Source organism: Syngnathus acus, chromosome 6, assembly GCF_901709675.1.
Source record: "Syngnathus acus chromosome 6, fSynAcu1.2, whole genome shotgun sequence".
NCBI classification, from domain to species: Eukaryota; Metazoa; Chordata; class Actinopteri; order Syngnathiformes; family Syngnathidae; genus Syngnathus; species Syngnathus acus.
In genome coordinates, this window is record NC_051092.1 from 15,665,223 (window position 1) to 15,692,762 (window position 27,540).

The 27,540-nt window shown below is 44.5% G+C and overlaps 1 protein-coding gene across 4 annotated transcripts in view; it reads left to right on the forward strand.

The window, feature by feature from the left end:
- Positions 1–25,512, forward strand: part of LOC119123992 (anoctamin-1) — a 105,503-nt gene extending 79,991 nt beyond the window's left edge. For 3 of the 4 annotated variants that reach the window (XM_037253526.1, XM_037253527.1, XM_037253528.1), the window contains 9 exons: positions 8,970–9,081; positions 9,238–9,295; positions 10,417–10,517; positions 17,100–17,242; positions 18,014–18,166; positions 18,901–18,953; positions 21,263–21,447; positions 23,057–23,162; positions 23,428–25,512. In XM_037253526.1, the coding sequence (XP_037109421.1) occupies positions 8,970–9,081; positions 9,238–9,295; positions 10,417–10,517; positions 17,100–17,242; positions 18,014–18,166; positions 18,901–18,953; positions 21,263–21,447; positions 23,057–23,162; positions 23,428–23,655 (1,139 nt within the window). In that variant the 3' untranslated portion in view covers positions 23,656–25,512. The remainder of the gene's footprint in view (positions 1–8,969; positions 9,082–9,237; positions 9,296–10,416; positions 10,518–17,099; positions 17,243–18,013; positions 18,167–18,900; positions 18,954–21,262; positions 21,448–23,056; positions 23,163–23,427) is intronic. The other variant, XR_005098155.1, reaches the window with a different exon arrangement.
- The last annotated feature ends 2,028 nt before the right edge of the window (positions 25,513–27,540 follow it).

A 27,540-nucleotide genomic window follows, 5' to 3' on the forward strand; every position in this document is an offset into this window, starting at 1 on the left:
GCCCCCCCCGATCTGAACCCGAGCGGTGTTCTATTATTGGACTTCTGTGCTCGACACGGATTTTCTATAATGAACACCATGTTCAAACATAAGGGTGTCCATGTGTGCACTTGGCACCAGGACACCCTAGGCCGCAGTTCGATGATCGACTTTGTAGTCGTGTCATCGGATTTGCGGCCGCATGTTTTGGACACTCGGGCGAAGAGAGGGGCGGAGCTGTCAACTGATCACCACCTGGTGGTGGGTTGGCTCCGATGGTGGGGGAAGATGCCGGTCCGACCTGGCAGACCCAAACGCTCTGTGAGGGTCTGCTGGGAACGTCTGGCGGAATCCCCTATCAGGAAGAGCATCAACTCCCACCTCCGGCAGAGCTTTTCCCACGTCCCGGGGGAGGCGGGGGACATTGAGTCCGAGTGGACCTTGTTCCGCGCCTCCATTGTTGAGGCGGTCGACCGGAGCTGTGGCCGTAAGGTCATTGGTGCCTGTCGTGGCGGCAATCCCCGAACCCGCTGGTGGACACCGGCGGTAAGGGATGCCGTCAAGCTGAAGAAGGAGTCCTATCGGGCCGTTTTGGCCTGCGGGACTCCGGAGGCAGCTGACAGGTACCGGATGGCCAAGCGGAACGCGGCTTTGGCGGTTGCTGAGGCAAAAACCCGGGCGTGGGAGGAGTTTGGCGAGGCCATGGAGAATGACTTCCGGACGGCTTCGAGGAAATTCTGGTCCACCATCCGGCGTCTCAGGAGGGGGAAGCAGTGCAACGTCAACACTGTTTACAGTGGAGATGGCATGCTGCTGACCTCGACTCGGGACGTCGTGTGTCGGTGGGGAGAATACTTCGAAGACCTCCTCAATTCCACCGACACGCCTTCCATTGTGGAAGCAGGGCCTGGGGACTCTGAGGCGGACTCTCCAATCTCTGGGGTCGAAGTCACTGAGGTAGTTAAAAAACTCCTCGGTGGCAGGGCCCCGGGGGTGGATGAGATCCGCCCGGATTTCTTAAGGGCTCTGGATGTTGTGGGGCTGTCATGGCTGACACGTCTCTACAACATCGCGTGGACATCGGGGACAGTGCCTCTGGATTGGCAGACTGGGGTGGTGGTTCCCCTCTTTAAGAAGGGGGACCGGAGGGTGTGTTCCAATTACAGGGGAATTACACTCCTCAGCCTCCCTGTTAAGGTCTATTCAGGGGTGCTGGAGAGGAGGGTCCGTCGGGAGGTCGAACCTCGGATTCAGGAGGAACAGTGTGGCTTTCGTCCTGGCCGTGGAACAGTGGACCAGCTCTTCACCCTCAGCAGGATCCTCGAGGGTGCATGGGAGTTCGCGGCATATAACTATGCGGTTATAGTCCACATGTGTTTTGTGGACTTGGAGAAGGCGTTCGACCGTGTCCCTCGGGAAGTTCTGTGGGGGGTGCTTCGGGGGTACGGGGTACCGAGCCAACCGATAAGGGCGGTTCGGTCCCTGTATCACCGATGCCAGAGTTTGGTCCGCATTTCCGGCAGTAAGTCGGATTCGTTCCCAGTGAGGGTTGGACTCCGCCAAGGCTGCCCTTTGTCACCGATTCTGTTCATAATTTTTATGGACAGAATTTCTAGGCGCAGCCGAGGCGTTGAGGGTGTCCAGTTTGGGGACCTCAGCATCGTGTCTCTGCTTTTTGCAGACGACGTGGTGCTGTTGGCTTCTTCAGGCCGTGATCTCCAGCTCTCACTGGAGCGGTTCGCAGCCGAGTGTGAAGCGGTCGGGATGAGGGTCAACACCTCCAAATCCGAGTCCATGGTCCTCGATCGGAAAAGGGTGGAATGCCCTCTCCGGATCTGGGATGAGATCCTGCCCCAAGTGGAGGAGTTCAAGTATCTTGGGGTCTTGTTCACGAGCGAGGGCAGAATGGAACGTGAGATCGACAGGCGGCTCGGTGCAGCGTCGGCTGTAATGCGGACTCTGTACCAGTTTGTCGTGGTGAAGAGAGAGCTGAGCCAAAAGGCAAAGCTCTCAATTTACCGGTCGATCTAGGCTCCTACCCTCACCTATGGTCACGAGCTATGGGTCCGAAAGACCGAAAGAACGAGATCCCGGATACAAGCGGCCGAAATGAGTATTCTCCCTTAGAGATAGGGTGAGAAGTTCGGTCATCCGGGAGAGACTCGGAGTAGAGTCGCTACTCCTCCACGTTGAGAGGAGCCAGATGAGGTGGCTCGGGCATCTCATCAGGATGCCTCCTGGACGCCTCCCTGGGGAGGTGTTCCGGGCATGTCCCACCGGTAGGAGACCCCGGGGACGACCCAGGACGCGCTGGAGAGACTATGTCTCTCAGCTGGCCTGGGAACGCCTTGGGATCCCCCGGGATGAGCTAGATGAAGTGGCTGGGGAGAGGGAAGTCTGGGAGTCCCTCCTGAAGCTGCTGCCCCCGCGACCCGACCCCGGATAAGCGGAAGAAGATGGATGGATGGATGGATGGATGGATACTCTGAATAAATGTTCACCCCCTAGGGGTGCGAGAATGCTTCCTAGGGGGTGCGAGGATACCCTGGGGGAAATTTACAATTTTTCGGGGATAATGGTCGGGTAACCGAAAAAAGTGAAAAATTCTGGAAATCAAGAAGTCACTGTGTTAATTGGCATTAAGGATAATGCTAATTAAGCCTTATAGCTGTAAAGTAAACCAATTATTATTATAATAATTATTTCGGGTTAGGGGTGCGAGAACTGGTTGGTGAATTGAATGGGGTGCGAACAAGGAAAAAGGTTAAGAACCACTGGATTAGAAGGAGGACTAGGCTCATTAACAAAAGAAATTGTAGAACTGAGATTTGACTGTATGGGCCCTCTTTCCGTTCCAAGCATCTTAAACTGTGCTCTTATGTTTTCTTTCTTTTCATTTTTTTGTCTAGACCAGGGGTCACCAACACGGTGCCCGCGGGCACCAGGTCGCCCGTGAGGACCGCATGAGTCGCCCACAGGACTGTTCTAAAATTAGCTCAAATAGCGGCACTTGTCAGTGAGCTGCATCTATTTATTTTACAGTCAAACCTCGGTTTTCGAACGTCCTGGTTCTCGAACAAATCGGAATTCGAACAAAAAATTCTAGATTTTTTTGCCTCGGTTGTCGAACAAAACATCGGAGGTCAAACCTTGCGAGATGAGCCGGGAGGACCCGAGAAAACCCGACCGCGCGGCCCGGATGCCGACTGATTCCGTTGTTATTGTATTTTCGTTACTTTGAGGATTGTATTAACCCCTAAACATGCCTCCAAAGAAAGCAAGTGGGAGCAGTAAAGCCATCCTAAAACACAAAGACGCTCTTAAAGCAATGCGACAGTAAGCGCCTGGCGCGCTGCGGTTGCGCGATTGGACCAAATTAAGCTCCCTGCGCACTGAGGTCCACTTACATCAGGACTTTAAAAACATTTTCTAAATTTTAGCGACGGCTCTGTCACAATAATGCGACCAGCGCGGTGCAGTTGCGCGGTCGGCGACGCTCTACTGTTGCGCGTTCGGCGGTGCGCTGCAGTTGCGCGATGGGACAAAATTAAGCTCCCTGCGCACTTAGGTCCACTTAAATTTTGGAAAGCACATCAGGACTTTAAAAATGTTTTCTAAATTTCAGCGAAGGCTCTGTCACAATAATGCAACCAGCGCGGTGCAGTTGCGCGGTGGGCAACGCGCTACGGTTGCGCGTTTGGCGGTGCGCTGCAGTTGCGCGATCGGACAAATATGCGCAAATGAAAAAATGCTTAAAGAAGGCGGGGTTTCTTTGTCTTGAAACGGATGACATTTTTTTCCATTATTTGTAAGGGGAAAAATAGATTCGGAATTCGACCGAATTCGACTTCTGGAACGGATTGTGGTCAAAAAACAAGGTTTGACTGTATTTTTGCTATTCTTGTTAAAATCACACTTACATGTGAACTGGAAATGACAATAATAACTCATAGTGAAAGCCAAATTGAGCAAATTGGCTATTTCAGAAGTGTGTGTCAAACTGGTAGACCTTTGCCTTAATCAGTGCCCAGGAAGTAGCTCTCGGTTTAAGAAAGGTTGGTGACCCCTGGTCTAGACGTTGTACAGGTAGAATTGGGTGTAATGTTTTTTTGCGTCTGAAGTGACTAAACCTTATGTAGTCGCTTCCCGGGACTGATAAATGGAGTGTTGGGATGTGTGCCTTGCACTTGAAAATACGAACGTAAACAGACGAAGAGTTCTGTTGGTGAAGGTGTTACGAATACAGTAATCCCCCGCTACGTCACGGTTCACTTATCGCGGCTTCAGTACATCGCGGATTTTTTCAAAAATTCAAAATAAAAATTCTACATTGAGGAATTATGGCACACAAGTTGCCCGCACACCAGCAGAAGGCAGGGAGTGCCCACACAATTGCAGTACGTACACTTGTACCTTGTTTTCCAAGATGGCGGCGCCCCAGCTGGCCGCGGCCGCTACGCGTCTCAGCAATCGACGAGGATATTCACAAAATATGTCGCCTAGGACACTACAAACAACACAAAGTTTAGTTTATCCATCCAGTAGAGTAGTGTACGATCGCCAGCGCCTGCTGGAGGTACGGTCATCGAGTGTTTTCGGACTCGTAGCCACAACTACCCTAGTCTGTTTGCGTAGCCTCGGAGTGCTTAGGGCGCTAGCCCCAGGAGCTCACGACGCAGCGGGCTCGCCGGGCAGCACACGCCGGAGGAGGAGTAAGCGTAGGCGGTGTGACCGGCGGCGAAAGCGCGGCTGTCGAGGTGGGCTAACGGCTAAGCTGAGAGCTAACCCCTACAAACCGCCGCTTCCATCCATCTTCCTCTCCAACGTCCGCTCACTGGATAATAAAATGGACCATCTAAAACTGGAACTCTCTTCAAAGAGGGAAGTTAGAAACTGCTGCGCTCTCATCCTGACGGAGACATGGCTGAACTCATCAATGCCGGACAACGCCGTTAGCCTGGAGGGGCTCGCTACATTCCGCGCCGACAGAAACAGCGAGCTAAGCGGTAAATCCCGAGGAGGTGGGCTGTGTGTCTACATCAACAACAACTGGTGCAAAAATGCTAGATCTGTCGCCAGCTTCTGCTCTTCGGACATCGAGTTTTTGACTGTTAACTGCAGACCCTTCTACCTGCCCAGAGAGTTTACTGTTGTTAGCATCACGGCTGTGTACGTGCCTCCTAGCGCTAACACTAAAGAGGCCATGAGGGTTCTCTATCGGACAATCAGTGAGCTGCAATCCACGCACACAGAGGGGGTTTTCATCATTGCTGGGGACTTCAACCAGGCTAGCATGAAGACTATTCTCCCTCATTTTTACCAACACGTGGATTTTCCAACTCGGGGAGAGAACACTCTGGACTTGGTTTACACAAATATAAAGGATGCATTCAGAGCAGCCCCCCGCCCCCACCTCGGCTCTTCAGACCACCTATCTGTTATGCTAACCCCTGCATACAGGCCCCTGCTGATCAGAGCAAAACCCACAGTGAAGCAGGTGAGGGTGTGGTCTGAGGGGGCCATGGAGGCACTCCAGGACTGCTTTGAGTGCTCTGACTGGGACATGTTCAAATCAGCAGCAACATATGACAATCAGATCAACATTGATGAGTACGCCATGACTGTGTCAGCCTACATCAACAAATGCTCCGAGGACGTCAGCACCACTAAGAACATCATCACCCGAGCCAACCAACGACCCTGGATGACTGAGGATGTACGTCATAGGCTACGAGCACGGAACTCAGCCTTCAAGTCTGGCGACAAGGAGGCACTGAGGACAGCGAGAGCCAACTTGAACCGTGCCATCAGGCTAGCGAAGCGAAGCCACAGTCGGAAAATTCAGGATTTTTTCCACGACGCCAATAACACCAGGAGTATGTGGCAAGGCATACGGGCGATCACGGACTACAACTCACCCTCCCCCCCGGTGGGTGAGGTTGATGCTGACTTCCTAAATGGTCTAAATAACTTCTTTGGGCGTTTTGAGGCACTAAACAGCACTCCGGCAGTTAAAACTGTTCCCCACCAGGAAGAGGAGGTCCTCTGCCTTGACTCAGCCGACGTGTGGAAGACTCTGAGAAGAGTCAACCCACGTAAGGCCCCAGACCCCGACAACATACCTGGGCGGGTGTTCAAGGAATGTGCAGGCCAGCTGGCTGGTGTCATCACAGACATTTTTAACATCTCGCTGGACCAAGCCAAAGTGCCAGTGTGCTTCAAGGCTGCCTCCATCATTCCGGTGCCGAAGAAACCTCAAATCACCTCATGGAATGACTACAGACCTGTGGCACTGACTCCCATCATGATGAAGTGCTTCGAAAGGCTGCTCAAAGATCACATCGTCTCCAGACTCCCCCCAACATTCGATCCGTTCCAGTTTGCCTACCGGCAGAACCGCTCCACTGAGGATGCCATCTCCTCCGTTCTTCACCTGAGCCTGGCTCACCTGGAGGAGAGGAACACCCACGTGCGGTTGCTGTTCCTGGACTTCAGCTCAGCGTTTAACACCATCATTCCACAACATCTGGTGGAAAAAACTGGAACACCTGGGCTTCAGCACCCCCCTTCGGAACTGGCTGCTAGACTTCCTCACCAACAGACCTCAGTCAGTCCGGGTCGGACAGAACACCTCAGATGTCATCACCCTCAGCACAGGCTCCCCTCAGGGCTGCGTCCTGAGCCCCCTGCTGTTCACCCTGATGACACACGACTGCGCCCCCAGGTTCACCACCAATCACATCGTGAAGTTTGCAGACGACACAACGGTGGTGGGCCTCATCAGGGACAACAACGACCTGGACTACAGAGAGGAGGTGGAGCAGTTGGTGGGCTGGTGCAGAGAAAATAGCCTGATCCTGAATGTGGAGAAGACGAAGGAGATCATCGTCGACTTCAGGAAGAACCAGCCTCACCACGCTCCACTGATCATCAACAGCTCAGCTGTGGAGGTGGTCAGCAGCACTAAATTCCTGGGAGTCCACATCACAGACGACCTCACCTGGACTGTGAACACCACAACACTGGTCAAGAGGGCACAGAAGCGCTTGTACTTCCTGCGGAGGATGAGGAGAGCCCACCTGCCCCCACCCATCATGAGGACGTTCTACCGAAGCACCATAGAGAGCATTCTGACAAGCTGTCTCTCGGTGTGGTGTGGAGGTTGCAGCGCCTCCGATTGGAAGAACCTGAGGAGAGTGGTGAGGACAGCAGAGAGGATCATCGGGGCTCCTCTTCCCTCCATTCAGGACTTGTCATCCCAGCGCTGCGTGTCCCGAGCCCGAAATATTATCAGTGACCCATCACACCCCCACCATGGACTGTTCTCCCTGCTGCCCTCTGGGAAGAGGTTTCGCAGCATCCGCTGCAGGTCCACCAGGTTCTGCAATAGTTTTTTCCCTGCTGTCGTCAGACTGTTGAACATTCAAACGTAGCATTCCTCTGCACACTTGTAAATACTGCTTTTGTCTCCTGCACTGTTCACATACTTTATCACTGCTGCACTTTGTACTTTATAATTATCTTATTTCATATTTTTATATAGAATGTCACTTTTTTTAACCAGCCGAAATACCTCTACATTGCTGAAAGCCGTATGCAACGAAATTTCGTTTTGTACACACCTAGTGTTGACAAAATGACAATAAAGTTCTGTCTAAGTCTAAGTCTAAGTTATAAAAAAGTTCTTATAATAATGAGTTCTAAAAACATATTTACAGTATTGTTATTGTACCTTGTTTAAATTGTTATAATAATAAAAGAGTTCTAAACACATATTTACAGTATGTACACTTGTACCTTGTTATAAAAAAGTTGTTATAATAATAAGAGTTCTAAAAACATATTTACAGTATGTATACTTTAGCTACATCTACATGTTGCACACACACACACACACACACACACACACACACACACACACACACACACACACACACACACACACACACACACATACGTATCATATTTATACTATTTATACATTATTTTCTGTATGTCATTTATACTACGTATTGATATAGTATTTACATGTTTGAAACTATTATTTAATGTTTTAATGATAACATATGTACTTATATATGGTTTAATATACATTTACTGATACACAAAAATTATATGTATGTTAAAAATTAGAGGGCTACACCACATCGCGGATTCTCACCAATCGCGGGTGGTCTTGGAACCAATTATCCGCAATAAACGAGGGATTGCTGTACTTGCAGGTTTATTTTCCTTAGTAATCAACACAGTAAATAACTCATAACATAACCCTATTGTGATAAAGATTGTAATTCATTGAAGGAATTGATTCTACAATGATTCAGAGTGATTGTACCTCACTGGTGTCATATTTACGAAATAGATAACATCCACCACGTACGTCTGAGGAGCGCCAAATTGTTTGCCTTCGCCTCAGTCAAATACACTAAAATTGTGTTACAGTATCTGCACCACAAGTTAAACCTGTTTTTATTGAGTCTAAAATCTGGTTTACTTTTTGTAAACAAGTTTGCCAGGAAGCGCAGGGATGCCCGGTGAGGCTTAGCCTGTCTACCAAATTCAGAAATACATAATTACATAAATACGAATTTCATAATAAATGTGTACGAGTTTTGAGAAAACAGGCACAAATGGCAAACTCACAGTTGACTATTAACGGACAGATAAATCTTGCCCTTTGTTTTCAGTTTAGGGAGTTAATAAAATTGTCTTTTTTGTTAGCTATCATGATCTACCATCTTTAATTGCAGTATAATGCATTTAGTCAAGTCCATTGCATTGGATTTAAGCACAGTTATATACTGTATTAGAGCAAGTGAAACTTTACAACAGCGCACGTTGCTGTGTGATACATTTTAGGCACCTTAATAACCTACACACATCATACTGTGTGCCTTTTCACTCATTTAGGTAAACTGGAAGTCACAATTGACACAAATTGAGTGAAGGAAGTGTAAACCTTGCAAACCAAAATGTGTTTTCTATTTTAGAGGTTCCAAAAACTGACAAGAATTTTGAGGAGAGACTCATATTCAAGACTTTCATTCTGAAGTTTGTCAATGCTTTCACACCAATTATCTACATTGCTTTCTTCAGGGGAAGGTTAGTTGTCTCACTGCAATTTTGGTTTATTTCATTTCATGTTTTTCATGTTTATTTCACTTAGTAGCACTAAAGACTGAATGTTAAAAAAAACAAATGATAAAAGAATGCATTACCATTAAACATAATAATCGAATCCTTTCATTGTCTTATCAGGCTGGTTGGCCGACCAGGCAACTATTTGTATGTGTTTGAATCCTACAGAATGGAAGAGGTAAGTCGTGCAATTCTGTTGAAAACAAAAGTTGTGACTGAAAATATTGTTGCACTCTATTATAAATAATGGTATTGAATCAATTGACCCCTGGTAGCTTTGACTTTCCCAGCTTGTATGTACAAATGTACTGACTGATGCACCATTCCAGAGTCCTGGGAAGTAGGAAATATCCCACTTACAACTTTCAAGCTCTATGCCCAAAGCAATGGACGTGTAATCGATTGTGTTGAAAACAACATTCGTGATTTCTTTTTCCTGTTAATTTTCTGAGATGTATATTGTTTCAAATTAATTACAGATAGAGGTGCAACGATTATTCAATTAACTAATCGACAACTCATCAATTGTCAAATTAATTGATATTTTTTATAATCAATGGTGTAGTTACCATTTTTAATTTAGAAGTTCCTCAGATGCTCTGAATTCCAGCCTCTAAACCACAGATGTCAAACTCAAGGCCCGGGGGCCAGATACGGCTCGCCACATCCTTTTATGTGGCCCGCGAAGACAAATTGTGTATCAAATTGGTGTCATTACTAGAATTGCAAATTGTCTTCACTTTTAATATCTTTTTTTTTTATATTTGACCAGTTTTTACTCGTCTGATTTGAAAACGAGTTATTTGTCGGTTTGTTTTGTAGCTTTTACTGTATATAATATGAGGTGCTCATACATTTATTTGGGTTGACAGTCATAATGGCCCTCCGAAAGAAGCTATGACTACAATGCGGCCCGCGAAAGAAATGAGTTTGACACCCCTCCTCTAAACAGTAAAGAATCCATGATAGCAGACTGATTATCTTTGCGTTTAATCAAAATAAAACTTTCTGTGAGTTCTTTGGAAAACAAGGAAAACATTTTTGCCTATTCTTTGAAATATTCCAGACCAAACCAGTAATTTATGTTTTCTGAACTATTAATTTAAACAATTTTTTTTAGTAAAAAGATGAAAATTGGAATCGAAGCGTTTTTCATCTGATTCATCAAATAATCGATTCTTAAAATAATCGTTAGTAGCAGTAAAATAGTTTCTTTTTCAGTGGGTGCCATGATTGTTGTGTGACAGTTTTTTCTTTTAAGAGTTGACATTATTTCACAACTTTATTCTGAATTCATAGTGTACTCATGGAGGCTGTCTGATGGAGTTGTGCATTCAGCTGAGTATCACCATGTTGGGGAAGCAGCTAATTCAGAACAACCTTTTTGAGATTGGAATACCGTAAGTTTTCATCAGATACTAATTGTAATATAAAATACATTTCCATTTTAAAAATTTTATGTACTGAAATTTCTCCTGAATATATTTATTCAGGGAGGAATGCTTCAACGAACTGTAAATCACAAGAATATGGTTGTGACGAAAGTAAGCAGTCGCTGCCAAGCAATCATGCAATAAAAATGTGCTTACCTAACACAGATCTCAACCACAGCAAAAGTCTTGAAAACTGTCAAATTACATGGTGGTTAGGATGGTACAAGATGGTGCGTGAATGTGTATTGGATTTGGCCCAGACGAATTGGCTCAGATGAAATTCCAAATTTCACCAGAAGATGGTGACAAAGCTTGACATGGGAGACCTGAAGGAGGGGGCCCGAGTAAGGCTTACTTAAAAGTTAGTTCTTCAAGTTCATCAAAATTAACTATTGGTAAACTGGTAAAGTTTGTTGGTTGAACCAGTCAACCTCCATTGCCGTTCCAAATTTCACCAGAAGATGGTGCCAAAGTTAGATTGACTTGACATAGGGGTAACCTGATGGAAACTAGTAGATAAGTTAAATTGTTAAATTGTTAGTGACTAGAGAAACACGACCTGTCTGAATTACGCATAGCATCACACAATTTTGGATTATTTTATATTATTTTGTTTTGCTATAATATACCGTTTTTTTCCGTGTATAATACGCAAAATTTAACTAATTTATTGTCCTAAAATCTGGGGTGCGCATTATACATGGGTACAAATTTCTTTTAATTTTTTTTTTTTTTTTAATTTTTATATATATTTTTTTAAGAAAATCATGGTACAACAAAACCAACAACAGGACTGACCGACAAAGACGTGGAACAAAAAGACAGGGTGACATTACCAAAGACAGGAACAGAAACCAAACAGACATCATGACAGTAACACATGCAATGATCCGACGGTGAGCGAGGGGCAGACAGGACTTAAATACAAAACACGTTACAAGAACAATAGTGTGTTTGTACTGTGCTCTGGTCATTTCGTCAAAGAAGGGATAATAGTCCTCTTCTCTTCTTGACTGACAATGAATGTGATAGTTTAATACAATCAGCAAATAACAAAATGCGTATTACAGGTAATATTTTATTTCACAACACTTTGCCTTGTTCCTTTCGTCTCTGCTGTTCACTTCAAACACGCTCCATACGAACGCAATGCTCTCGTATCAGACGCTTGCTCGATCACCTGCTCGTTTGGTGTCACAATGTACCCTACACAAATCCGAAACATTTGTTGCGGCTCCGAGTCACGACGAGGGGCAAGTTTTGGTTTCCAAGGGTGTTTTTATTCCTCTTCAACGTCTCTCCCATACAGAGCCGCCTTTTTCACATGTCCGCACGTCACTTTCCTCTCTTTTCATCTGATCGCGGTGGTGCCTTTACGGGCAGTCGGAGAAATCAACGCCAACAAAAAAAAATACATCCAGCCTAGTTAAGACCATACCAAAGACTATAAAAATGGGACCCATTGCCTCCCTGCGTGTGTGACGATCATTGGGACTTAAAAAAAAAAAAAAAAAAAAATTGGGTGCGTTTTATACATGGGTACAGGCTTTTTTCCAGCATCAACATGCCATTTTTAGAGTGCGTATTATACATGGGGGCGCATTATACACGGAAAAAAACGGTACTTTGAAACAGCTTGAGTATTTTAATCTGCTAACTAGGAGAACCCATGATCATGGTTACAATTATGTGTTAAAGAGACTATTGTGAAAACATGTTTTATTGTTGCAATGTTTAATCAACATGTATTCAACATTGATGTTCCATTTACACATGAATGTATAAATGTGGGGCGGCTCGGTGGCGCACTGGGTAGCACGTCCGCCTCACAGTTAGGAGGGTGCGGGTTCGATTCCACCTCCGGCCCTCCCTGTGTGGAGTTTGCATGTTCTCCCCGGGCCCGCGTGGGTTTTCTCCGGGCACTCCGGTTTCCTCCCACATCCCAAAAACATGCTTGGTAGGCCGATTGAAGACTCCAAATTGTCCCTCGGTGTGAGTGCGAGTGCAAATGGTTGTTTGTCTCTGTGTGCCCTGCGATTGGCTGGCAACCGGTTCAGGGTGTCCCCCGCCTACTGCCCGATGACGGCTGGGATAGGCTCCAGCACACCCGCGACCCCCGTGGGGACTAAGCGGTTCAGAAAATGGATGGATGGATGTATAAATGTGAGCAAAGGAAGGAGGCAGGGGTTAATAGTGATACTGTGTGGTGGAAAGGCTTGGGTCCCACGCATGAGCGTGACCCGAGGTCACGTTCATCCGATTGATGATTGCAGATGTAACGTTAACAGTGATGCTACTTGGTGGAGTACTGCGGATGACTCATGAGCCTGACCCAGAGGTTAGCTCATCCGGTTGAGGTTGGAGATGCAGCTGCAGTCTATTCTAGAATCAGTCCTGGGAAACACAGGTATATGACGTAATGGAAAAACTGGTACGTGACCAAGCTGGCGTAGGACCCACATACGGAGGCCTATAAAGAGGTCGTCTTGACAAAGAACAGGACTGGTCGCTCGCTGGTTCGCTCGCGCTCCCCGTCAGGGCTTTGCCCCTGCGGGCTGCCCGTGGGCCAAGAACGCCGATTAGACGAAGATAGATTTTTCGTTCTTTTTGAGATTAGACCAAAATCTACTAAAATTAATTTCTAGAGTCTTCGAATTGGACTTTGTCAAATTTTAAGCGTGAAGACAGGCTAGGAGATGTGGACCTCGGTGCAGCAGAAAGGAGCCATTTTTAAGGCGTTGTCCTCTCCCTCCGTTAGGCCAGCCTGTCCTTTTAAACAGAATTCGGATTTTTGGAACAAGGAGAACCGATCTGATTTTGAGTTTTCAATCGAGAGAACTTCGAGACTGAATAATTTTTGCTCTATTGAGATTGGTGAGTGGAATTATTGTTGTTTGTTCAATCGACAACAACAATCGAGACTTGTACCGTATTTTTCGGACTAAAAGTCGCTCCGGAATATAGGTTGCATTAGCCATAAAATGCACAATAACGTGAAAAAAAACATATATAAGTCACTCCGGAGTATAAATCGCATTTTGGGGGAAATTTATTCGACAAAATCCAACACCAAGAACAGACATAAACGAGCAACAACAGGCTAAACGATAGGTATGCTAACGTGACATAAACAGAAATGAAGAGCTGAGAATGGGCCTGGCGTAACATTCAGAGTTATTCAAATAACTATTACATAAATAACACGTTTATAAAACCATCTGTCACTCCAATTCATTAAATCCATTGATCGTCCTTTATGTCAACAATGGGTGCGGGCCGCTGACGGCGCTTGCACTTCAAAATATTCCACAGGCCCATATAACGATATATAAATTATATATCAAATAACTATTATATAAGCAATAATATTATCAAACCATCTGTGTCACTCCAAATCATTAAATCCATCGATCAAATTCTTCGTCCCTTGTCAACAACGCCGCGCGTGCGCCGCTGACGTCAGCCTCGTCGTTATTCCACAGATCTAGTATATAACTATATTGTAGCGTTAACAAAGTACAAGGACCCAAGCACCGGTGTCGACTTCCAGGCGTGTGGCGGCGTGGACTTCCATCCCCGGAGGTGGCACTTCCAGCCATGAAGGTGGAAGAGAGCTCCATAGAATAGGACCGGGCGTGCGTAAAAGCCATGTCCGAGCCCCATCCACCATCCCCGGACAGCCACCCGGCCGAGTACCGGCCTGCGACTTCCATCCACGGAGGTGAAAGAGAGCTCCGTAGAGTAGGACAGGGCATGCGTAAAAGCCATGTCCGAGCCCCATCCACCGTCCCCGGGCAGCCACCCGGCCGAGCGCCGGCCCCCGACTTCCATCCACGGAGGTGAAAGAGAGCTCCGTAGAGTAGGACCGGGCGTGCGTAAAAGCCATAATAGTTTTTCAAACCTTCTGTGTCACTCCAAATCCTTAAATCCTTCAAACTCTTCGTCCTCCGTGTCATTTACAAACAAAGCCGCTAATGATGCCGGTAGTACGTGGGGCCCTTCGTCATCTTCGTCATCCCGTGATCGAATCTATGTCCTTTATGTAAACAACTGCCGCGCCGCGGACGCCACTTGAAATTCAAATTACAGTAATCCCTTGCTGCATCGCGGTCCGTTTATCGCGGTTTCACTTTTTTTTTTTTTTTTTTTTTTAATTTAGAAAATTTGTGAAAGAATTCACATATAAGTCGCTCCTCAGTATAAATCGCCCACCCAAACTATGAAAAAAAACGCAACTTATAGTCCGAAAATTACGGTAGTAATAATAATGATCGTAATAATAATAATAGTCCATCCATCAATCCATTTTCTGTACCACTTGTCCCCACGGGGGTCACGGACGTGCTGGAGCCTATCCCAGCAGTCATCGGGCAGTAGGCGGGTGACACCCTGAATGGTTGCCAACCAATTGCAGGGCACAGAGAGTCAACCAGCCATCTACACTCGCACTCATACCTATGGGCAATTTGGAGTGCTCAATCAGCCTACCATGCATGTTTTTTTTTTGGATGTGGGAGGAAACCGGAAACCCGTCATAAGCTTTTTCTCAATCCACAAACACACAGGGCAACTACTTCTGGCCTTCTTTATACTTCTCCATCAGTATTCTCAGAGCAAACAATTAATCAGTAGGGCTCTTTCTTGGCATGAAAGCATATTGCTGCTCACAGATCTTAACCTGTTTTCTAAGCATCACTTCTATGACTCTTTCCCTTAACTTCATGCTGTGGCTGATCAACTTTATGCCTCTGTAGTTACTGCAGTTTTGCACATCACCTCTGTTCTAAAAAAATAAAAAACAGCACACTTTGTCTCTGCTCCTCAGGCATCCGCTTAATGATTTTATTAAACAATCAGGTTAGAACGTCCACTGCCATCTCTCCTAGACATTTCCGTGCCTCCAATGGAATGTCATTTGGGCCAACTGCCTTTCCACTTTTCATCCTCTTAATAGCTGTCCTCACCTCATCCTTATTTAGTCTCTCCACATCATCCCACCATTTATCTCTCACATTTTCTTCATTCATCAGCTCCCCGTATCTGCGTGGGTTTTCTCCGGGTACTCCATTTCCTCCCACGTTCCATGGTAGGCTGACTAACCACTCCAAATTCTCCGTAGGTGTGTTTGTCAAAGTGAATGACGCTGTTGTTTGTCTCTATATGTGCCCTGTGATTGGGCAGCAACCAGTTCAGGGTGTACCCCGGCCTACGTCCAAAGACTGCTGGGTTAGGCTCCAGCCCATCCGCAACCTTCATGAGGATAAAGCAGTTCAGAAAATGGATGGATAGATGAAAACTTTATTTGATGACAAAGAAGACACTGCAGTGACACAAAACAACCACTAGATACATTTGGTTGACTGTAACTGAAAAGAGTTTAATCTATTTCTGTCAAGGTTATCTTTTTTCTTTTTAAACTTCACATTTGGTCTGAACGTACAGATCACACACGCGAGACATAGCGGGAACAGAAAACTATTTTTGGCAGATTCCATATTAGTGTGTCAAAATGGTCTGTCGAACAGACAAAGAGTTTAGTCGGCACTTGACCCGGATAGCGACAATTACAGAGACAGACGACAATCCACTCCCGTCCGTCTTCAGTCAGTCCTATTTTTAATGTTCTCATTGTCGTATGGCGGTGTGGCATCTTCATCTTTTTTTACCCAAAGCCCAATGATCACACTAATGCCCAAATTAGTACACTCTTGCCTCACTCACAAATGAGTGTGCGCTTTTCTCCAAAGAGTCACCAATAAGAAATTCAACACAGAATTCCATTTTATTCTGTCTTTTATCTTTAGAGTAAAAGTTACAGATATCTGGCCTCTCCCTTCGTGCTAACACCAGCTGTGCAGATGGGGGAGAAGGAGCATTGTCTTTTTTCCAGTATGTACATTTAAAGGTAGCAGATGTTTGCATATGTCCAGATATCCTTCAATAACATGCTCAGGCCAGGTTCAGGGTTCGGTTGATCATGCCATTTGAGTTCAACTGTTGATTGGTCATCTCTGCAGCCTCCTCCAGTCACACCGTTCTTATTAATAAACAGATCAAGATCACCTGACCTGATCCTTTAAAACAGTTTAAATAAGCATGCATTTGCAAATATATTGTGGTGTGCATAGTTTACTTTGGATAAACAAATGTATTCCAGTGGGCAATGTTTATCCATGGCCACATACTCTGAAGTGATCAATAGATAAGTAAAATTATGAATAATGGTCTGAAATGCCTCAACTCTTCAACTTTGGTCTCTTAAAATGTGCAACCATCCGGGAGGTATGGACAGACCAATGAAATGCCTACTTCTGGTTCACAGCACTCTTCTTTGTGGCTTGACATTTTTTGTTCACTTAAGAGGTCCTTTAAGGAAGATCAGATGAAAATTGTGTGAATAAATGTATTTTATAGATACAAATCCATGTATTTTATAGAAAAAAAACCATGGTATTTTATAGATAAACACGAAACAATATCCTTTCTAAATTCAAAGCATTGAAATCATCAAATTATCTCAATCTTAGTGTGTATTTGTACATTCCTCAGCAAGCTAAAGAAGCTTATTCGCTACATCCAGTCAAAGCAAGGCACTTTTCAAGAGGAAGAAAGGCAGAAGAAGTTGCAGAGATATGAAATGGACCGCTTCCTGGAGCCATTTTCAGGGTTAACACCTGAATATATGGAAATGAGTGAGTATCACATATCAAAATCTAATTTTCTTTGTTAAAGGAAAAGTAATGGAACACTTTGGTAAGCATGCCCAGCTTTTTTAAAACATCAGAATCAGAACCAGCTTCATTGGCCAAGTTTGTGCATGCCAAACAAGGAATTTGACTCCGGTTGATCTCAGCCTCTGTACAACATATAAGTGACTAACAACATTCAGGTGACTAACAACATTTAGGTGGCAAGAACAGGATATTATTGCCCAGTGATGTCTCTGAGACTCTACTAGTGGTGTGAGTACATCAAAACATGTTGCAGGCAATGAGGCATCAACCTCAAAATCAATAAATATTTGCAAAACAAACAAAGAAACAAACATAAAACAAACGAAAAAAAACCCCAATAGAATTGTCAATTTGAGCATTAAATATGTTGCCGTTGTGATGTATTCATATGAATATAGGTCGAAAAGGATGTCCCAATTTCACTGGCATTGGGGTTTGTATTTTCATTATTTATTTATAAAAAAGAGCTGATGGATCTGTGCGGTATTTCAAAAGAGTTGAGCCAAAACATGTAGCTCTCAATTTACCCCTTGCTCTCTAGTATGTGCCCATTGTCACCTATGGGGTGACAAGCTCTGTGTTGTTCTCAAAAGGATAAGGTCAAAAAGACAAGCTGTGGAAATTATTTTCCTTCACAGGGTGTCTTCTAGTTAATGCTCACAAAACCCTCAGGAATATAGTCAAGTTTGATTCATTCATTAAGATATATTTTGTCTCTGTTTTCCCCAGTAATCCAGTTTGGTTTTGTCACATTATTTGTGGCATCCTTCCCATTGGCTCCATTGTTTGCTCTGCTCAACAACATAATTGAAATACGACTTGATGCAAAGAAGTTTGTGACTGAGTTGCGAAGACCAGTGGCGGCAAGAGCCAAAGACATTGGTTGGTCAACTATATACAGTACCTAATAATCGTTTGATTATCTATCTTTCTCTCTCTCTCTCTCTCTCTCTCTCTCTCTCTCTCTCTCTCTCTCTCTCTCTCTCTCTCTCTCTCTCTCTCTCTCTCTCTCTCTCTCTCTCTCTCTCTCTCTCTCTCTCTCTCTCTCTCTCTCTCTCTCTCTCTCTCTCTCTCTCTCTCTCTCTCTCTCGCTCTCTCTCTCTCTCTCTCTGTCCTGTTAAACAGCTTGTCATCCTTTTCCTTCTCTGTAACACCAAGTGCCCACATGTCTTCCCTTACTACATCTTTCAACCTCACCTGGCAGCTCCATCCTCATCACCCTTCTAAAAATAATTCAAAACTCTAAAAAGAAAAATGATGCCGATCTCAGAGTGTTTCTATTATCAATCGATCAATCAGTAAATTGTCATTACGTCAACAGAACAATTTACACAAGACATTTTAAGAATAACAGCTTTGTAAAGAGAAATGGAATATTCCCTGTGACCACTATGCAGGGCTGATCTGCAACTCTGGGAAACTTTTGGTTGAGGTTATTGCTGCCAAATGAGGTTCAACAAATTAGCACATCTAAAGACTCACATCCTTTTTTCATCCCGCACCAATGGTATCATATTACGTTCCTTAAGAACATACAAACATATTGCAGTGACTTGCAGACTCTGCAGAAATCCACGTATTACATTTTTAAAATATATTTTACATTTTCTCTTTAGGTATATGGTACAATATCCTAAGAGGAGTTGCCAAAGTGGCTGTCATTATCAACGTAAGTTAAAGCAAACTTTCTTACTTCACTTTAACATCCATCCATCTATCCATTATCTGTACCGCTTGTCCCCACGGGGTCACAGGCGTGCTGGAGCCTATCCTAGCAGTTATCGGACACCCTGAACCAGTTGCCAGCCAATCGCAGGGTACACAGAGACGAACAACCATCCGCACTCACACAGGCAATTTGGAGTGCTCAGTCGCCCTACCATGCATGGTAATGCGTGTTTTTGGGATGTGGGAGGAAACCGGAGTTCTTGAGGAAAACCCACACAGGCACGGGGAGAACATGCAAACTCCACACAGGGAGGGCCAGAGGTGGAATTAAACCAGCGCCCTCTGAACTGAGGCGGACGTGCTAACCAGTGCGTCACCGTGCCGCCATCATTCAAATATGATAAAATTGTATTTTAAACCACAACACTCATTATAATCAAGTAGAATTCAAGTATTAGGACTTTTCATAGTATTTTATTGGGTAATGTAATTCCTGTATTGAAAAAGTTCTAGCAATAGAATTTTCAATTTAATTTGTTCTTTCCATCTGTGAAGTACAACCAGTGCGATGCTAGATGCACAGGGTACATCGGTTTTGATGCCCACGACAGATGAATTTGTTGATGGGATCAGAACTTTCTTGAAGTTTATGCCCCCTGTCTCACTTGAACATGCACATATACGGACTTTATATACCGTGATCCCTCGCCACTTCGAGCTTCATTTTTCGCGAATGCGCTACTTCGTGATGGGAGAACGGCATTTAAACACACGCGGATACCGTGGGGCTTGCCTCTGAACAACGTGCATTGCGGGAAGCGCAGCAGCCAGCCACGAACGAGGCAGGACAACTATGTACAATACGGACTGTTTATTTAGGGTATGCGAAATGTTAAAGTCAAGTCAAAGTCCCAATGATCGTCACACACACATCTGGGTGTGGTGAAATGTGTCCTCTGCATTTAACCCATCCCCGTGTGATTTTAATCCATCCCCTGGGGGAGAGGGGAGCAGTGAGCAGCAGCGGTGCCGCGCTCGGGAATCATTTGGTGATCTAACCCCCCAATTCCAACCCTTGATGCTGAGTGCCAAGCAGGGAGGCAATGGGTCCCATTTTTATAGTCTTTGGTATGACCCGGCCGGGGTTTGAACCCACAACCTTCCAGTCTCAGGGCGGACACTCTACCACTATGCCACTGAGGGGAAAAGGGAGGCTAGAACGCCAGCACAGCGGGCGCACGAGGCGACTGACGAGTCGGTCAGCGAGCTCGCGTCGTGGTGGCATCTCATTACACAGCGGATCAGGTGGAAGGCGTGCGTGTGTCAAGGAAGACAACCAGCCAGGCGTACCACTACACAGCGGATCAGGCAACAGCGAATAAGGTGGCAGGCGTGCATGTATCAAAGCAGATGAAACAGCGAGGACTGACAACACTGGCGACAAATGGTGTCTATATACATGCCCTAATCAGCGGGTAACACCGGACAGGTGGTGGCGATCAGCGCGGATTAGCACGGCCAGTTCCGTATTGGCGACGAGCACCCCCGAGAGATCGAAAGGCGCATCAACCGGCCAGCAGGGCGAAAGTGGAGACATAACACAGCTGCACATGAAGGAAAATTACACCGCCGTGCAGAAAGAGTCGGGACAGCGAATATGCATGGGGCGTGCCTCTGAGCAATGTCCTTCACTGAGGTCAAGCGCTGGGTAGGAAAAAAGCACTGCCGTTCAGGAGTCGGGACAGCGGCCATGAGCGCTGATAGCGCGGGGCGTGCCTCTGAGCAATGTGCGTCACTGCAGACGTGACTGAGTTCAAGCGCAGGAGGCAGCATTCCGCCATATGCGAGGGAACAAGCACCGAACGGACAAAAAAAGAAAAAGTCGGGACTCGTTTGTTCTTTTATTTGCTGTAAAGGTACAATACATGCACAGAACAGTGTGGGAATGGTTATTCAGGGAATTGGAAAGGTTTATGGAGCGTAAAAGTATTGGGGATGAATTAAAAAGCTTTAATATTGTGTACTGGACCACGATGGATGGAGGGAGGAAGGGATAGGGTGGATGGATGGATGGATGGATGGATGGATGGATGGATGGATGGATGGATGGATGGATATGGGTGGATGGTTGGGGTGGCTGCATTGATGGATCGACAGACAGGACAGAGATAGTCATTGTGTGTATTTTTTTATGATACATGCCCATTTTCATATGCGTGCAAAATGCACTGTTTATCAAACATTAACAGTATTAATCATATAATCTTTGAATACCACCTATAACAATACCTACTCACCTACAATTCCCAGGCATTTGTCATCTCCTTCACCTCAGACTTCATCCCTCGGATGGTGTACCAGTACATGTACAGCCCCGATGGTACCATGCATGGATTTGTCAATCATACCCTCTCATATTTTAATGTCAGCAACTTCCAGGATGGGAAAGAGCCCATGGATCTCATGCAACTTGGCTATGCAGTTGAGATATGCAGGTGGGAACTCAATTTCACTTCACAGTTGCGGCAAGATAAAAACAATAGGAGATCAAATGTATCACGACAGCCAAGGTTTAAAATTTTCCAGCCAGAAAAACAAGTTTTGGAGAATAACCATTGTTGTTAATTCAAAATATACCTAGATATGTACTGATATTAACATCATATCAATGTTTTAATATCAATACTGTTGTGCGGCAGTATTGTGCAGTTTAGATTTTGACGCCACCATCATCAGATATCTCTGGTGATCGTGTGCGTTTCTGAACCAACGTGAGTACACTAAACAGTGACATAGATATAGATAGAGAGAGAGAGAGAGAGAGAGAGAGAGGGAGGGTGAGAGAGAGCGAGAGACAGATGGAGAGGGAGATAGATAGATAGATAGATAGATAGATAGATAGATAGATAGATAGATAGATAGATAGATAGATAGATAGATAGATAGATAGATAGATAGATAGATAGATAGATAGATTATATTTGGATTTGTTGCGCTGCTGTGTGTATTGCAGTTTCTGTGACCTATTTAGCTTTGAAATTCACCACGTATCTATTTTAGTGTCTTAAACACGACAAGTGAATGTTCACCAGATCTTTTCTCTGTCAGGGAAAGGGAGAGAGCTGCAGTTAAGACCCGTGCACTTATTAGCATGTTTTGTGCTTGTTTGGCGCATCATTTCTACTGTGAGTTGGGCAGTGTGCACTCCCACGGTCGCGTCTGTAATTGGGTTTGATGTAATGTTCATAATAGCCAAACCTACACACGGTGATTGTTCCATGTTACACAAATGAACAAAAAAAAGTCTGTGGTACTTCATAAGCATGTTTTCTTTCACTTCCATAACCTTCCTTTGATGGACTCATTTATTTGTCTGTCTGTCCTCTGGTTGAAATGATTAGCCACAAAACAAGCAGCAATTGCAACAATCCATCGCGCTCTCCATTGTGTGTGCTTGCGTGCGTGCGTTACACGTGAGCGATAGTAGCTGTAACATGATGTCACTCGCGAGGTGAGGAGGGGCTCCCGGGTAGTAGGAGGCTGGGGAGTGGCACTGTTTGTGGGCAGCAGAGTAGAGTGGAGCAATTGAGCCAACACACCTATATGGTCACCTGTACATTCAGGGCTCTCCAACAATCTGAATGAGGAAAGTTGAGGATTTTTCTTTCCTCAATATATTGAATGCACATTTCTATTTTGTTGGGTATATGGATGTGTCCAACATAAACTAAGGAGTATTAAGGCCATGCTGTATATTATTGTATGGTATCGCATTGTGTAAAATTGAATCGAATAATATCGAGGTACATATCATATTGTGACCTGTGTATACGTAGTGCAAGGGTCACAAAGATAACCAACCCTATTGTTAATATGTATTCTAAATTGTAAAATCAAAAATAAACAAATGACAATCATTATTTTCAGTTTTTACTTCCATTAACAATATAATCAATCATTAATATGTTGTATAAACGCTTATGCTCGAAATGTTTTTCTGAGGCAGACTTTCTCCACAGCATACCACCACCACAAGTGTGAGAAATGATTAATGATCTAATATTACCAGTATCATAACACAATAAGTTCTGTTTATTTTTATAGATACAAGGACTACAGAGAACCACCTTGGTCAACAACTCCGTATGAGATTTCAAAGGAATTCTGGGCAGTACTAGCTATTCGGCTGGCCTTTGTAATTATTTTCCAGGTAACGTGTGTTTATGTGGAGATTTACTGTAGGTTTACGTGTACAAAGTTGTGCTGGATGGGGCTGGGATTGTCACTCCGGGACCAGACTTTTCGGGCAACCCGCGAACCCGCTGGTATATTAAATATTGTATATCTTTCGTGACACTGGTACTGGAACTTTTCCAACACATTTTTGCGACACTACTGCAGTGTTAAAAGACTAATTGTCAGTCGGACTGATTATGACAGACAACAAACACATCTGATCTTCTCTTTGTTTTCAGAATGTTGTCATGTTGATGAATGACCTTGTGGACTGGCTAATACCAGACATCCCAAAAGACATCAGCCTCCAGATCCACAAGGAGAAGATTTTATTGGTCGATCTATTCATGAAAGAAGAGCAAGTGAAGAGCATCAACCTTGAGAACAGTGCCTCTGCCACGAGCAAGCACAGCAGGAACAACAACACAACACAACAGATCTATTTTTTCTCACAAATTCACACATGACACAATTTGCAATGAAATTATTGGCGTCTAAGGCTGGGTACACACATAGAGAATCAGGCTGTTTTTGTCAAAATTTTGCCCATTCCCAACCAAGTACGTCTTAGTGTCTTGGGTGTTATAAGATTGTCCCAAAAGATTATTCTTCTGTTTGCAAGTAGATTTGTCCCAATAATAGGGTCCACATTGGGTCAGTTTGACAATCTTAAATAATAAACGTTTTCAATAATTGCAACCGAAAATCTTCCCGCGAATGGAAAAAGCAAACATTTTCTAGAGTCACTGAGTCCATGAACTGTGACGTGAACAGAATGTATCCAATGAAAGAAGCTACAATAAATAAAACAAAATGTGTCCGACCATATACTTGCATAGCAGTGAGCTTCCCAGACAGCAAGAAGTATTTTCCAAAGCAATTTGTTTCTTGACAACATAGCCATTTTAAATAGCTTCCGCCTCAGGTCCTTTCTGGTAACACGCAGGTAGAAATGGTGCATATCCGGGAGTGTCTGTTCTTTGTTTTGGTGAAATCCCTTGTGAACAAGCTAGAGTTCTGTTTCTTTCTAAACCGGTGGTGGAAGAGAATCTTAACATGTGGTGCTCTGTGTAGAATTATCAGTGCTTACCACACACGATATGACCAAAGTGTCAGATTTTTTTAATCTTTACGTTTGAAGTCTAACAGATAAACAATCTTGTAAGATTTGAAAAAAGAATTGTGTGTACCGGGCCTTAATTGCCAAAATAATTCTAAACATTCCAATGGTTAAGAGAGCTGTGTGAGCAATATAAATCGAAAGATGTCATATTAAAATTGTGTGGACATTCTCAATACTAAAGCATATGCTGTTTTGAGAATGTGCCTAAGAAATGTATTTGAGTATGTAACATTCCATTTAATGTCATTAATGTCATCTATGTACTGTACATCACTTTTGCATCAAATCCACAACCAGTTGGCAAGTTTTTCTCAATATGATTTTAACAGCGATCGAAGAAACATCAGTTTAAATATAGCCAAAGAAGGATATGTTTTGAGAAACTTGGTCGGGAAACATCAGTTATGAATATGTCCAAAGAAGGATATAGTTTTGAGAAACTTGGTAGGGGACGTCCATCCATACATCCATTTTCTTAATTGGTTCTCCTCACAAGGGTCGCGGGTGTGCTGCAACCTATCTGAGCTGACTGCGGGCAGTTTTGGTTTTGAGAAACTTGGTCGGGAAGCATCAGTTATGAATACGTCCAAAGGATATAGTTTTGAGAAACTTGGTAGGGGACGTCCATTCATACATCCATTTTCTTAATTGCTTCTCCTCATGAGGGTCGCGGGCGTGCTGCAACCTATCTGAGCTGACTGCGGGCAGTAGGCGAGGGACACCCTGAACTGGATTCCAGTCCTTCGCAGTGGTGGGAAAACAATTTTTCAGTTGATCTTCAAATCGTAGAATTATTTTTGGGCAAAACTCTTCAGGTGAATGGTGCTGTGTTTTTGTGTACACCTTTAGAACTGTATCAGACTGGGCAACCAAGTACAGAGCGACAGACTTTATTGAGGATAGGGAAAGGGGAGGTGTAGTGCTGGAGCTCTAGCTGGGTTGAGGTGATGGTGTAATCGGAGCGTGACTGGCGGCCGGAATCGGCGGCGGCGCCGTGGGACACTCGCTACGTTATGCTGGGGTGGTGATGGACAGGAGTCGACCTGGTGGAGAGAGCAGCAGACCGAGCTCGCAGCAGGATGGGGCGCTGGGTATGATCGTGGTCAGGGGCAGGCAGAAAGTCGGGACGGGTGGCGATCAGAGCGTGGTCATAAACGAGCAATGGGCCAGGACCAACGGCAGGCAAGGCAAGACAGGTCAGTGAACAGACAAGGTCTGCAACGGGAGAGCGTGCAGTGAGCTTGAGAGTGGCATCACAGGACAGACTGGCAAGGAAGTGACGGGATAGCGGGGTTTAAATAGGAAGGCTGATGAGCGGCTGACAGGTGTTGATTGAGTAGATGGGGCGGGGGCTGTGAGTGAGTGGCTGGTGGAAAGTCACCAGCTGAGTGACAGATGGCACAGCATGTGACAAAATTACCATATTGCAATTTTACTCTGATGACTCTTCAACCAGGGCGGCTCGGTGGGACACTGGTTAGCACGTCCACCTCACAGTTAGGAGGGTGTGGGTTCGATTCCACCTCCGACCCTCCCTGTGTGGCGTTTGCATGTTCTCCCCGTGCTCGCATGGCTTTTTTCCGGGCACTCCGGTTTCCTCCCACATCCCAAAAACATGCATAGTAGAGCAATTGAGCACTCCAAATTGCCCCTAGGTATGAGTGCAGATGGTTGTTCGTCTCTGTGTGCCCTGCCTGCAATTGGCTGGCAACCGGTTCAGGGTGTACCTTGCCGACTGCCCGATGACCACTGGAATAGGCTCCAGCACACCCGCGACCTCCATGGGGACAAAGCAGTACAGAAAATGGATGGATGGACTCTTCAACCACGAATGCCTGCTACACAAATATTTTTGTTGTCATATTTAACCCTAACCCTAATCAAAGTTAATCTTCTATGTAATCATTTGTTTGAATATATAATATGATCATCTACAATATTATTAATTTTGTTCATTATATTCATTAATTCAATTTAGATGGTTCTAACCTTAAGTTCCACAACTTGTACAGACAATAACAGTAACTAATAACAAATACAGTAACTAATTAGAATTACAATTTTTCCCTGATTTGAGATGAATCTAACCTTAAGTTTCACAACTTGTACAGACAATAACAGTAACTAATAACAAATACAGTAACTAATTAGAATTACAATTTTTCCCAGATTCGAGTGTGTCCTGGACTGGTTTGCCTATTGCTTGGACTTGCATAAACTGCGCACATAGGGTCCTATTTTGGTAGACCCGCTAATCCTGGGCTCATGTGAAAATGGGCGTAACTTCATTTTTGTGCCATAGCAAGTCTAGTCTGCCATATCTGGGGCCAAGTTGTGGTTTTCTGAGCATTCAAGCACACAGTGTTGCCTCGGCCCCGACTCATCCGACAATTTGGTAACAGAAAGTAGTCTCTGACTGTCGTAAAAACCAGACCATCATTATTTTTGGGCCGGGCCACCGGTTTAGTTCAGTGTGTTTGTGAATTTGGTAAACACCTTACTGGGCATTCCTGCTTGCACCCCCCAGTGCAGCGATCATGTAGCAAATTTGGTTACAAAGTGTAAACTAGTCTCAGTGAAACCTCGTTCAACTCTGCGAAGGTGACAAAATGCAATTTTGGTTATTTAATGGAGGCACAGGCAAACAGATTTTGCACTCGGTGGATGTGTATAGTGAAAGTCATCAGATTTCATTCATAACAATAACAGTGTGGGAAAATCCCTGCAATCCAACACACACCATAGAATCAGTTTATATATCTCTGCCCCTACCTTCACTTGAGTGTTCGAGACAAGATTTTTGTTGTTGAAATGGCCTCTTACTAGTCCAGAAATAGAAGCATCTGAGAAACAAAAGTGAATGCAAACCAGGAGAAATGGGAGCTGTTCATTTTTAATCACCAACACCATAAAACTGATAGTCTGACAGCCTCACAACAGTCCATCCCGGACAGTTAAATATTTGCGCAATTTTCATTTTTTTTAAACATTTTTTTATTGTGTGTACATTTGTAACGACTTATCATTTGTAAACATTAATTTTTGCATGTGAATTGCCAAATGATCATTTGTGGATCAGTGGACACGTGCATTTATTTTTTACACAAATGTAATGTCATTTTAAGAGCTCCACAAACACACAGATCTCAAATATTCACATATTAAAAGGCCATCCCTATGGAGTCAGATTGGGTCAGAAGTTTTGTATTTGAAAAAATAAAACTTGAAA